This window comes from Rhinichthys klamathensis, unplaced genomic scaffold (assembly GCF_029890125.1).
Source record: "Rhinichthys klamathensis goyatoka isolate OS25496 unplaced genomic scaffold, OSU_Roscu_1.1 h1tg000613l_1, whole genome shotgun sequence".
Classification (NCBI taxonomy): domain Eukaryota; kingdom Metazoa; phylum Chordata; class Actinopteri; order Cypriniformes; family Leuciscidae; genus Rhinichthys; species Rhinichthys klamathensis.
The window spans coordinates 702323-714874 of NW_026607066.1; the positions used below are offsets into that span (position 1 = coordinate 702323).

The window sequence follows — 12552 nt, forward strand, 5'->3', positions numbered from 1 at the left end:
ATCAATCGAACAGGAATCTGATTTAGAGGAAATAGTGGGGCAGGAGGAAGCAACTCACCGTGCAAGCCCAGAATTATGAGGTTTGGGTTTGAGGGGCAAAGGCTTGGTGGCATCAGCAGTGCCATTGCCATGGGAGACCGGGTGAGGGTCTTGTGGGAGGCGGGAGTGGGGAGGGTGAGGGTCCCTGAGAGGGGGTGCTGGGTGTGAGGGGTCCAACCTGAAGTGCAACTCCTTGTCCCGTGCTTTGCTCTTGTGCTCAGCGAGCAGCGTGTCAAAGCGTTGCCGCCGCCCGAGCACCGCCCTCCTCTGGCTTATGGAATGTGTCTGTGGAGACATGGGGGTGATATTTAACTGTTTAGTCAAGCAGTTAAATGTTTGGTTCACTTACTCATTAGGGAAGTCCTAGAGATGCACTATACCGCAATATATTGGTGACCATAAGGATAAAGGCCAAGAACATTCTGATTGGGAAGATAAAACCAGGATAATATTTGAGCTTTTTATCTGCTATTTTATTACCTCTATATTGCTATATTATAGTATTATGGCAATATTCAAAGATTTTTATAAAATACAATATAATATAATATCGGACCTTATTATTTTTGCTATATTATTGATGCTATAATAGTATATAATAAAATAATCTATTGTGTAATGTCTGGGTTTAATATTTTTGGCAAGTTTAAAGTCTGGTCTAAAAAGTCTGACTGAATGTCTAACACATGAAGCTAATGTGTAAATTATTTTTTTTAATAAATTTCCACAGTGCATCCATAATTCCAACTTAAAACAAGTGTAAGGAGACACACCTTGCATGTTAAGGATCTTGTGCATGGCTTATGTGCTGTCATATCCATAACCCCACAATGGATATCTGGATTAAACTCTCGCTCTAGAAGAAAAATATCATAACAGAAACAGAACACATAAGATCAAGAAAAGGGGTGTACTTTTTTTACAACACAATTTAGTAGAATTTCCTGTGACAAATAGCATAAATATACAGTAGCAGCAGTGACTATTAGCATTTACCTTGTCTCTTGTACAAGGGTCTTCTGCTACTGGCACTGCTGCTGTCCGTTTTCTTGTCTTGGGACGAAAGGTGGCCCTTTCCATTAGGGATCTGACCAGGGGCCAGCAGAGGAGCCTTTGGTATGGAGGGGAAGTTAAGGCCTGACTTCAGGGGAGAGGTGCTCACAGTATTGGAGGAAGAGGAGGTGGAGGTGGAAGAAGAGGCGGGCACGTGGGGGAGCTTGGCTGAAGATTCCACCTTCAGAGGGACCTTCTCTACTTTAACAACAGGAATTGGGCTGGGAGGCAGAGAAATAAAGACAGCCTTATATTGTACCAAAGGTGGGTGTGTTTCATATTACATCTATTGTGTTACGCAAGAATGGGCTGCTTATCTTAACGAATTTATCCACTAAATTCACTTACACTCCATCAAAACACACATACACACCTCTCTTCTTGCAGCACCCTATAGGGGAAGTGAGGCTTCCGGTGAGGAGGCTTCTCTTTGGTTGGTTTGTAGATTTTAGTGGGGACGCTGCTGTTTGTGCTGGAGGTGCGTGCCAGTGTGCTTCCACTGACGGTCCCGCCCCCAACTCCGCCCCCAATGCTGCCCTTATTTCGAGAGATTGCAAATGCAGCAGAGGCGGGATAGCTGGATGGGGGCTTGCTGCTGGAGCTGTGTCTTCTCTCTGAGGGGCGACACATTTGAAAGATTTTACCCTTCTATTGCTCAACATGTTGAAGGCAAAAATTTAAGTAAATAAACACATGTAAAGGCCCATTTACACCAAGGACGATAACTATAAATATAACGATAAAAATATAGTTCTAAAAACCTTCTCAATAATAAAGAATAGCAGTTCAGTTATAACGATAACGGCACAGAGAAACAGTATCGTTGGAATCACTTTCAGAACGATTTTATCCAGCTAATGAATGATAAAAACATAGACAGCCAATCAGAATCCATCCTGCTGTAATGAGCTCAAGCATTTAAAGTGACAGACATGCATGCACTTAGAATAAACAGAACGATATCGTCCGCTGGTGTGGACGCAAATATATTTATCTTTATAGTTTTAGTTCTTGGTGTGAACAGGCCTCAAGATGTCCAGTAGGGTAATGGTAAATTTCTCAACAGTCCAGCATTATTGACATTTAGTGGCATTTTCATGTTTAAAGCTGGTGGGTTGTAAAAGTTTCAAGATTTATAATATAATTAAGTATCAAAAACTAAAAATATTCTTTTTAATAGGTATTTGTAATGAAAATGTTTTTGTTTCAGTTTTTCTCAGTTAACAATATCACGTACCGGTATATATTTTATGTATTCGATGTTGTTAGTGTAACAAAAATGATGAACTTATTTTTAAGTTTTTAAGTTTAAGTAAGCAAAGACTGAAGAAAATAAATGAGACCAGGAAGAGAAGAAAGGCCAGGGACAAATATATGCTTAACTTTTGGAGTTTGATGAGCTTTGAACCAAAAAAATAATAACCTTTGTCTAGCTTTGCACTTTGTCCACGAAAACCATTTTTTAAAGGCAAGTTAACCTAAGCTGTAGTTAATCTAAGTAGATTAATGCTCCGACGCATATTCAGACACTCTCCTCTTCTAAATAAACATTTGCTCTCTCTCAGTCGTAATTTACAAGACACAAATGTGCAAGAGGAATGAGCTGCTGTGCTGCACTAACAAACGTCTCGGTCTCTCCACACTTGCCTGTCAAAAACACAGTCCTGCTGCTCTGGCCCAGTGTTTGTCACTAAGCCCTCCAGCAAACCAGGGGCAAACACAGACACACTTTAGTCTGATGTCTCGCCAGTGTTTATCTGTGCTGATAAAACTACAGCAAAGGCACAAAAAAAGAATAAATAAAAGGAGGACACCAGGAAGAAATCCATGACTTATTTATTTCAGAGGCTTTTGTGGCTTCTTGCCGGGTTGTTGGCGCTGCTCCGAGAAAGTGAGCCAACATCAATTTGAGTAACCAAAGGCCAAATCGACAAAGCCCCAATTAGACCACAACAGTCTGTAATATTTTGCCCCATGTTGAAAAGCAATCTGGGACTGTTGTAAGGAAACTGTACACCAAATACTGCAACCTGACAAATGACCACAGGGAACTTCCGACATAAAATCAAGAACCCTGTGTAAATGAAGGATGGTCAGCGTGGATAAAAGCAGAGTATAGAAATTTACCATTTTTTATTTTACTTTGAAAATAGAAATGGAGAACAATTTAAGAAGCCATCAGCCTTTCAAAACCTCTAGAGCTGTAATCGATCAAATTAATTGACAAAAATCAATAAAAAAAGAAATGCTCCGATACCAAAAACTGATACCACGCAGCGTGTACAGTACAGTACTTATGACAAAGAAACATCGACAACAGAGCAAACAGAGAGCAGAATGGATATATCAGAGAAGGATGTCTATAAAATAAATATATATTGAATGTTAAAGAAATAAAATATTTACGCCTAGCTGGTGTGTGCGAGCTGATAAACGAAACAAAGTGGATTGAGTGCGCAGCGAAACAGATGCTTGAGCTTGTCGAGCGCATCCCTTTTTCACAGATGCTGGAAAGTCTGTAGTTTGGTCGGTAGCAATGTCAGTAGCAAACAAGGTAAAACGCATTACTAACGTCATGTAAAGAGAGAGAGGGAGCACGTGCACACTCCTGTTGCATGCTCTTGATTGCTGATCATTCACACCATTTAGTGATTAAACTAAATTGGATTAAAACGAATTAAAACTGGATTAAACCATTTGAATTAAAACTAAATTATACATGCAAGTAAAAACTTGAACTGTTATGTGATTTATGTATAACAAGTGGCTCCCTACATTATTACAGGACACGGAGTTTACAGCGCGCACACTACCGTAGCACGGACACGGAAAGCAGCGTCTCAGAGAGTGCTTGAATACTGCATTGAATTCTCTTTCACGTCATCTTGCGCTTGAAATGACGAATTCACACAAAATTATGTAAAAACGCCATCTTGGCAATATCCCAGTTAACATATTTGATAATGTCTTATGTGAACATAAAACACATGCGTAACAGTATATTGGATCCATGCATTCTGCGCTTCTTAAAGGGACAGCAACTTAAACCTGCTGCTGTGCTTTTAATGTTAAACAACAAAGGACAAAGAAATCACTGCTATAGAGGGTATGCGCATGACGTCACCGTTGGCCGGAGTGCAGGGCTGGACTGGCCATCGGGCATACCGGGCATTTGCCCGGTGGGCCGACGTGCTTTGTGGGCCGATACATCTCACAGGCCTACATAATGAAATTTTTTTTTTGTCTGAACGGCCCATAAAACTCGTATATCGGCGGCCCATTGCGTTTAGTTTTGTTTAATTGGCGGCTCTGGGATCTTTGTGCCGGTGTAATGCATTGGACAAAATCAGCGTAGGTTTTTCTTTTTCTCACAGACCGGCGCATGATGAAACGCGTAAATCAGCAGCCCATTGGTTATTTTCTTGATTGACACTGGGCTGGTCCAATCACATCTTTAAACTCCTCCCCCTTTGAGCTCTGAGTGAGCGAGCAGTGTCAGTGTGTATCTGTCAAAATAGTCAGAGTGATGGAGAAGAAACGCAAGGAATGTGCAGAGAAATAACATGAAAAAAGAAACTTCAAAGGCCCTTCAAGTGTCTGATGAGGATAGTGAGGAGGATAAGGAGAGAGATGAGTGAGTGCAGAGAACTGTGGTAAGCAGAACTAGGCTACTCTCACAACAACACTTATGGTGTGTTCACACCGAACGCGAATAGAGCGTCAAATACGCGTCTATCGCGTTTAGTTAGACGCTTGAACATTCGCTCGAGTTCAAATTTTTCAACTTGCGCGGAAGACATTCGCGGCAAACGCGTCGCCCAATTCGCAACGCCCGGCGCGAATGATGCGTCTATTCGCGTCTTTGCATTGACTTTGTATGTAATCTACTCGCCCAAATAATTAAATTCGCGTTCGGTGTGAACACACCATTAGTCTATGTAGGAACCCACTACCCAGTTACGCATTATTTACACATCTGCATATTTGACGATTACGCATTTTATTAGAATTGTAATAAGACAATAATGAGTAATGAGTTTGTAAACCATATTTTTCTTCAAAATAAAAGCTTGATGCCGTTTCCGTCAAAATAAAAGATCATGTGCTTATCTCTGTATAGAAATTAGTACGAAACTAATTATGAAAGTTGCTTTTATTTTTCAGTGCATTTGTTTTACAACATATGGATATTACTGCCATGGGATTAATATTATAACTATTATTATGTAGTAGTGTAATGTAGACAGACACTATATCACAACTAAAAGAGTTTTGAGTTTTTCTTTGTTCAATTTGCACACTGAATATGGGTTGGAGCTCTTTATTTTTAACTCTCAAAGTGCACCAGATTGATGAATTTAACATTAAAAAGCACAAAATTTTCTTACGGGCGAGCATGCCCCCGAACCCCCCTAGAGGGACAGAGGTGCACTGACCACAGATTTCACAAAAACCTGTGGGAAAAACCGGTATTGCTATCCCAGCTTATAGCTTTCTTTAGGATTCATCACTGTGGAGTATAGTTCAACTTAGTAGTTATTTTCATCGGTTAACTCTTACTCACTCCTACTCACTTATGGCATTAGTGGTTTTAATAGGAGTTGGTATACATATTCAAGGGCCTGCAAAGTTCGGTTGTGTTATATAGTGGGCCAGTCTGGGCCAAAATGCCCGGGCCGATTTTTTGTCCCAGTCCTGCCCTGCCGGAGTGAATGTGGTCACGCCCAGTAAGTGGCAAAAAGACTGAGCGGCAGCATTTGTTTTCAGCGTGAATGCCGTGAAAAACACACAAAACACATCTAAAACGGGAAAGAGCTTTGCGATTGACTGTACAACTAGATTTGACCAGAAATCTGAGGTACTGTATATTTTTACAGACTGCAAAAAGCTAGAGAACAGACTATATTCTGCATAATTGGATGTTTTTAAATAAACACTGACAAAAAACTATACAAGTTTTAGGGCTGGACGATATGATGATATACAGTATAACATTAATGTAAGTGATCACTCGGATTTAGACCTATCTATGTTGTATTTATATAAAACGTTTACAGGCAAATTTTCTTAATTTATTTCCCAGGTGTCGAAATCAGGCACATATAAAAAATGTCAGGAAACACGATTCCTGGCTGCATGTCAATATCCATGGATGACTGGATCTTTGATAAGTTGTAAGGAACACTATATTGAGTCCAACTTTTAGTTTAAACTGATAATAGTTTGTTTTACTCGCGTTTTCGCAGTTTCCCCTATTAACTCCAGCCACGCAGCAGCTCTTTTGCCACTCAGTCCGGCTGAAGGGGGCGTGTTCCAGCGAGAAAGTGACGTTAATGCATTCCCTCTATTGACTGAATGACTTTTGTAACTTTAATAAAAAAATATCTATATTTAATTTATACGTTATTTTACATTTGTTTACTTTATTAAAATTATGTACCTGAAAACTACTGTTAGACCTACCAGAAAACCTGAAAAGCACTGTTTATTTTATTTGTATCTTTGTTCTATTGTGTTTATTTGTGCTATTTGCAATTTGATCATTTGTTCTTATTTTATTACTGATGTTTACTTGTCTTTAACAATGTTTTAAATTTACATTAATTAGGCTACTAGTTTTCGCTCTAGTATCAACATTTTAATAGAGAAAATGTGCCAGCAGAAAAAAAAATCCTTAGCATTGAGCCCTACTGAAGCAGCTCTTAATATGCCCTGTGCTATTAAATGAAAGATAAAATATGATAGAGCAATAGAATGAACAGTGCAATTAACATAATAAAGCATGAAAATAACTGAAGGAAATAAAGGATTCATATTCTTTTGGTTTCCCTACCTAATATAATTCAAATTAACAAATCCAATGAAAACACAGGTTTGAAAGTATCAGTATCGGCCTAGTTCTGGAAAAAGTGGTATCAGAACATCCCTAAAATGAATCATAATTGAAACAGCTTGCACAAAGTGAAATTTCTGGAAAAGTTCACTCTGGCCAGTAAACACCTTCAAACTACCATTGGTCTGTGGCGATTCAATAATAGGTAGGTGTGCTTCTTTGACGAGGAAATCTCCGGTTCATTTCTTCTGTTCAGTCACTCGAGGTCAGACACCCGTGAGCAACAACATGAACACACTAGAGAGTCGCTGGAATTCTAATGGAAATGGACGCTGACACTGTTTTTTTTGTTTTGTTTTCATGTTTAATACTGTAAAGCTGCTTGCTTTTGAATAGTACTTCACCCAAAAATGAAAATTCTGTCACAAAAGAGGATATTTTGGAATGTTGGTAACCAAACAGTTGATGGGCCCCATTGACTTCCATAGATTTTTTTCCTCCATAATATGGAAGTCAATGGGCCCCTTAAACTGTTTGGTTACCCATATTCTTCAAAATATCTTCTTTTGTGTTCAGCAGATGAAAGAAATTAATACAGGTTTGGAACAACTTTAGGGTGAGTAAACGACAGACTTTTCATTTTTACAACAATCTGTTGTATAAAGTGTTATATAAATAAACGTGACGTGGCTTTACTGGAGTGCCGAACTGCAGAGCTCGTGCAAACATCCACATCGCTATGATCAGATGCTTTCTTAACTACTGTTTTCTCATCGCCATCCATTTTTTAGAAAGGAAAGTACACATATTTACATATTCATCTAAACGACGCTCTCAGCAGTGGTCGGCGTCAGGATGTTCGAGAGGAATTGGCAAAGTCAAGCAGTCCGTGAAGGACAGATTGTTAACACGATCTATATTTCAATCAGGAAATCCAAACGGTCACCTATCATTTATCACAAACATGACCTCAAACATGGCTTACCATTTAAAACTTGTAAGCAGTAGCCTAATATTAGCCACTTTACATGGCTGCTCGCTAGGGATGGCCCGATACCATTTTTTTTCAAACCGATACGAGTACGAGTATTTACATTTGTGTACTTGCCGATACCGAGTACCGATACCGATATTTCTACCGCAAAAGTAATAGGCTTCCAGAAAAGAAGACGACTATTTTAGAACACAGGTCAGAAGACTGTTTTTATTTTCTTCTCTGCTTGTTTTAACAAGTCAAAAAAAAAAAAAAATTTGTAAAATAATAAATGTATTAACACACAAACCACTGTTAATTTAACATAAAAGCAAGCAGGCTACTGCGTGCATGGGCATGACTGAATGCACGCAAAGTGCGCACCCTTAATAAATCCTAAAAGCTGACAGTTCATCGCGATCTCACACATCTCTGTTATTATCAATGAAGCTGACTGCACAATCAATCTTTCATAATATCCACACTTTGTTTGTTATAATTGGAGGATTTGCCAGCATACAGAATTCAGCACTGAACAAAAAAGTCCGTTTTGAGCAGTGAGGGGAGTCTATCTTAAATGCTTCTGATTGGCCATTGCGTTCAAGAAATCAACACATATGTCTGTGATTGGCTACATCGCTCAACGCTGTAACCATGTTATGAATAGAAACTCTGGCCTGTAAATCGTTTCTATTTTGTTGTAGTTGTTCTTGTTGCTTTTCTGCAAGAGATGAATAAAAATCTATTAGTTTTTATGTTTTATTCATAGATATTTCTAGTTTGCGGGAGTCCCGCGAATCGTTTTATTCTCCCGTAACCCGCACACACAGAGTCGTGCATTACCGCCCGCGCGCGCGCTCGGCCATCAGATCTATGATGCGTCTTCAGATGTTTAATTAGATTGCTGGTGTTAAACGATATACTTTCTTTCCCTCCTCTCGACACCTTAGCTGAACATAACTCACAGTCTGCCTTGCTGTTGTCATCATCCCTTATCTTGAAATGAGCCCTAACCGCCGACATTATAGGCTACTTTCCTATGCCTCAGTTCACCTCGACAAAGCTCTCGCGGCGGCCAGTTTCGTTTTGCAAAATGTACGTGGTATCGGTGCGTGGTATCGGCGAATTTTTATGAGTACGAGTATATGAGGACAGTATCGGCCCGATCCCCGATGCCAGTATCGGTATCGGGCCATCCCTACTGCTCGCTCTAACATTAACAGATAAATGTGCGCTATTATTAGATGCATATCCAAGTGTTTGTGTGGAAGCTGAAATAATACAGAGCTTACTGTATGATATGTTTAATTTATTTAATGCAATTCTTTCTGTAGTATCTCTAAAATATCCACTATAGTGGAGGTGAGTCGGCATCGTCAACATCATCTATGCAGCCGACACGGACTCAGAAAACACTAGTTTATTAACAAATTATTAAAATGTTCTGTTTTTTTCCGACATGTTCATAATCATTACTTTTGCTGGTGCGCTGCAACAAGTTTTATGCATGCGCTTGAGCGCTTAATATATTTTTTAAATGCACATTACTATGGTTTAGTATTACTCCGTAATGTAGAACAATGTTACATATAATATTCTTTCTCAGCCCTGAAACTGAAATAGTTTTCCAGATGGCATTGCCAGCCCTCACCCCCCTTCCCCACAGTAAATATTAAAGTAATTAAAATAATATCATAAACGTGCAACTTGTCAAAAAAAAAAAAAAAAATCTTTACTCAGGAGCAGCCCTAGTAAACCCTATTGAATTCATTTCAAAGACTTTAAATTTGTTGACATTGCTTGAAGGACAGCAAGATTACATATCCAATCAGCTAATCGGCTGAGGTTCAATGTGACGGCAAAACCCCACAGTATCCACAAATACATAATACAGTGAAAATGAATTCCAGCACAGGAGTTCATTTTAAAATGATGAATGTTGAGGAGGATGCAAATTCATATCTTATTACTAAAGGGGCTAAATGTAAGAATTTACATGCATTAACCACTTATTTTTCTGGCAATGAAACTTAAAAACAACGAGAGCTTTCCTGACTTCCTAGGTTGGCTATGAAAGCCTCTAGACTGATTTTTATGTAAAGGACTTGGGCCGGTTTCGCAGGCGAAATCCAAAGGACGAGCATTTCTAAATGCACAACACATGGCAACTTGAAGCAGAAGGGTTACTTACAGCAGCAGAAGACACACTGGGTGCCGCTCCGGTCAGTTAAGAACAGGAAACTAAGGCTACAATAGAAGGCTGGAATAAAGTTGCCTAGGGCCCTTTCTTCATACGAGGATTGCTCAATTAGATTTTACTGTTGACAATTTGACATGATCCAGGATTGCTAGGTTCTTCAAAGCTCATCCTGGAGTTGCTGTCATAGCAACAAGTCTGTAGTTCAAACATGCTCAGGAACAGGCTTTTTTCACATAAACAGGATTAGATTGCATTGTTTTAAAAGTGAAAGTCTGTCCCAGCCATTGCTTCTTTCTTACAAGAGCACCATTTGGACCAGGGAAATTAATAATTAAAATTATAAATGGAAATGTTTTATATACATAATAAAAATTATTAGAAAATAATTACAAAATTGGGTTGCCTATAATAGACAGAGCCAATTTCTTTACTCATTTATTCGTGAAGGGATAATTATCTCATACTTTTACTGGAGCCTTACACACATTACACACTGTTTGTATGAACCATGCATTATTTGAACAGTGACAGCTATTATGTAGGAGGCTTGATGCAGTGCAGGAGATGCAGATAACTTAAAAACATAAAAAAAATAACACAATGTAAAAAAATGCATTCTGCTGTGCCATTAGAAATATTATTTCTTCACGTGTAAAACTAAATGAATTTGTAATTACTATAGGCTACACCTGACACTGAAAAAAGTGTAAAGCCTGTACAAATACTAGACATTGTGAAAAATGGAAATTATTAGGGAATCGTGTAACAAACAGAAAGAACATTTATGTCATTTTGTCTGCTTAGCTGTTTCCGGTTTTAATTATAAAACGGCATTACGTAGCTGTCTTGACGTCAGCCAATCGCTGCATTGCTGATTATGGTTTCGAGTATCAATATATCTGCCCTTTCCAATGAACACACAGCAATATCAGACAGCTTAATGCATATATTTTAAACAAATCTGCAAATGATTGACATTTGATATTGATTTTTTTTAATCAAAACCAAATTAGCCAGAAATCAATAATCACGATTAGACTATCTGGAATCTGTCAAATCATCTCAGATGCATTAAACGAGGTACGAAGAAGAGTCTCAAATTCTGCTGAAACATTCAGATGGTAGGGTCAGAATTTGGCAAAAAAAAAAGGAAAAAAAAGCATGATCTATCCTGCCTTGAATCAACGGTTCATGCTGCTGGTGTTGTAATGGTGTGGAGGATATTTTCTTGGAAAACTTTGGGCCCCTTAGTACCAATTGAGAATTGTTTGAACGCCACAGCCCGCCTGAGTATTCTTGCTGACTATGTCCATCCCTTTACGACCACAGTGTACCATCTTCTTATGGCTACATCTGGCAGGATAATGCGTCATGTCACAAAGCTCAAATATACTGTATTTATTTATATATATTATAATGACTTGAAATTCTCACTAAGGCCAATCCTTTTAACATCATTTTTAAAATGTATTTGCATTTTTGATCGCAGATTCATATGTAGTTTGGCATACATATTCCTTAGTACCACAGCTTGTTTCAGCTCATTATGATTTATTAATCCTCATCTCGGATAAGCACTTGCCAGAACTAGATTCTTCCCTACACTAGTCAAGCACTTGAGCATTTAAAAGTTTCATGGTCTGCGTAGTTAATCTGCTCATTAATCTTTCAGTCTCTAGAATAAAGGAGTCCCAGTGTTCATAAAAAAAAAACCTCTCACCGCTAGAGTGAGCGATTGTGTAATGATCTCTAAAAAAAAAAAAAACTGCAGGAGAACTGGCTCAGTCCGAGTGCAATAAACAGATCATATTTGAACATCAATGCAGTTCTGAAAAACTGATCTTCTGGAAGCTGAACAGAGCGTCAAGTGCACTGATGTCGACATGTTTTGGCTCTCTCAAGAGTGCTGCAACTTTCACAATCTGCACAAATTTGGAGTCCTGTGACATATTTTTGGATTCAGTTATGGCTACGGGAAATCTTCCAAACAAACACGTTTTTATTTTGGGTTCTAATAGCCTGTGAACAGCTGCACTGTGTCATGTAAGGTTCATGAATGTTTGTGTACACTAAGCAGACAGTTTTACAAAACCTAAACTAAAATATTCACATATGAGGAGGAATATGACATACAAAAAATGTATGAAAAAATGCTATGTATGCTACACAATTTTAAAAGATAAATTCAACAAGAATCTTGTTTATCTTTAAAAAGAATGTTTTTCTGTCACATTTTCAGGTTTCATTAATAAAACCATTTTGATTATTCTGACAAATTTTGTAATTATGTTTTGAACGGTGACAGTGATGCTACCAAGTAAGAAATTATGGCTAAAAGATCTAAAGGCCAAAAAAGACACTGAAATGAAAAAAAAAATGCAGAAAGTAAAAGGGCAAACAAAATGGTGTTAAAAAAATAACAAACATGCCAGCATATAACTTGAATCTGAAGAG

General features: G+C 38.4%; 1 protein-coding gene across 2 annotated transcripts in view; it reads right to left on the reverse strand.

Moving 5' to 3' along the window:
* Nucleotides 1-12552, reverse strand: part of LOC130075963 (ataxin-7) — a 41679-nt gene that overhangs the window by 5035 nt on the left and 24092 nt on the right. For both annotated transcript variants that reach the window (XM_056240834.1, XM_056240833.1), the window contains exons 6-9: nt 1466-1706; nt 1036-1313; nt 813-895; nt 59-324 (exon numbers count right to left, since the gene is read on the reverse strand). In XM_056240834.1, coding sequence (XP_056096809.1) covers nt 59-324; nt 813-895; nt 1036-1313; nt 1466-1706 — 868 coding nt within the window. The remainder of the gene's footprint in view (nt 1-58; nt 325-812; nt 896-1035; nt 1314-1465; nt 1707-12552) is intronic.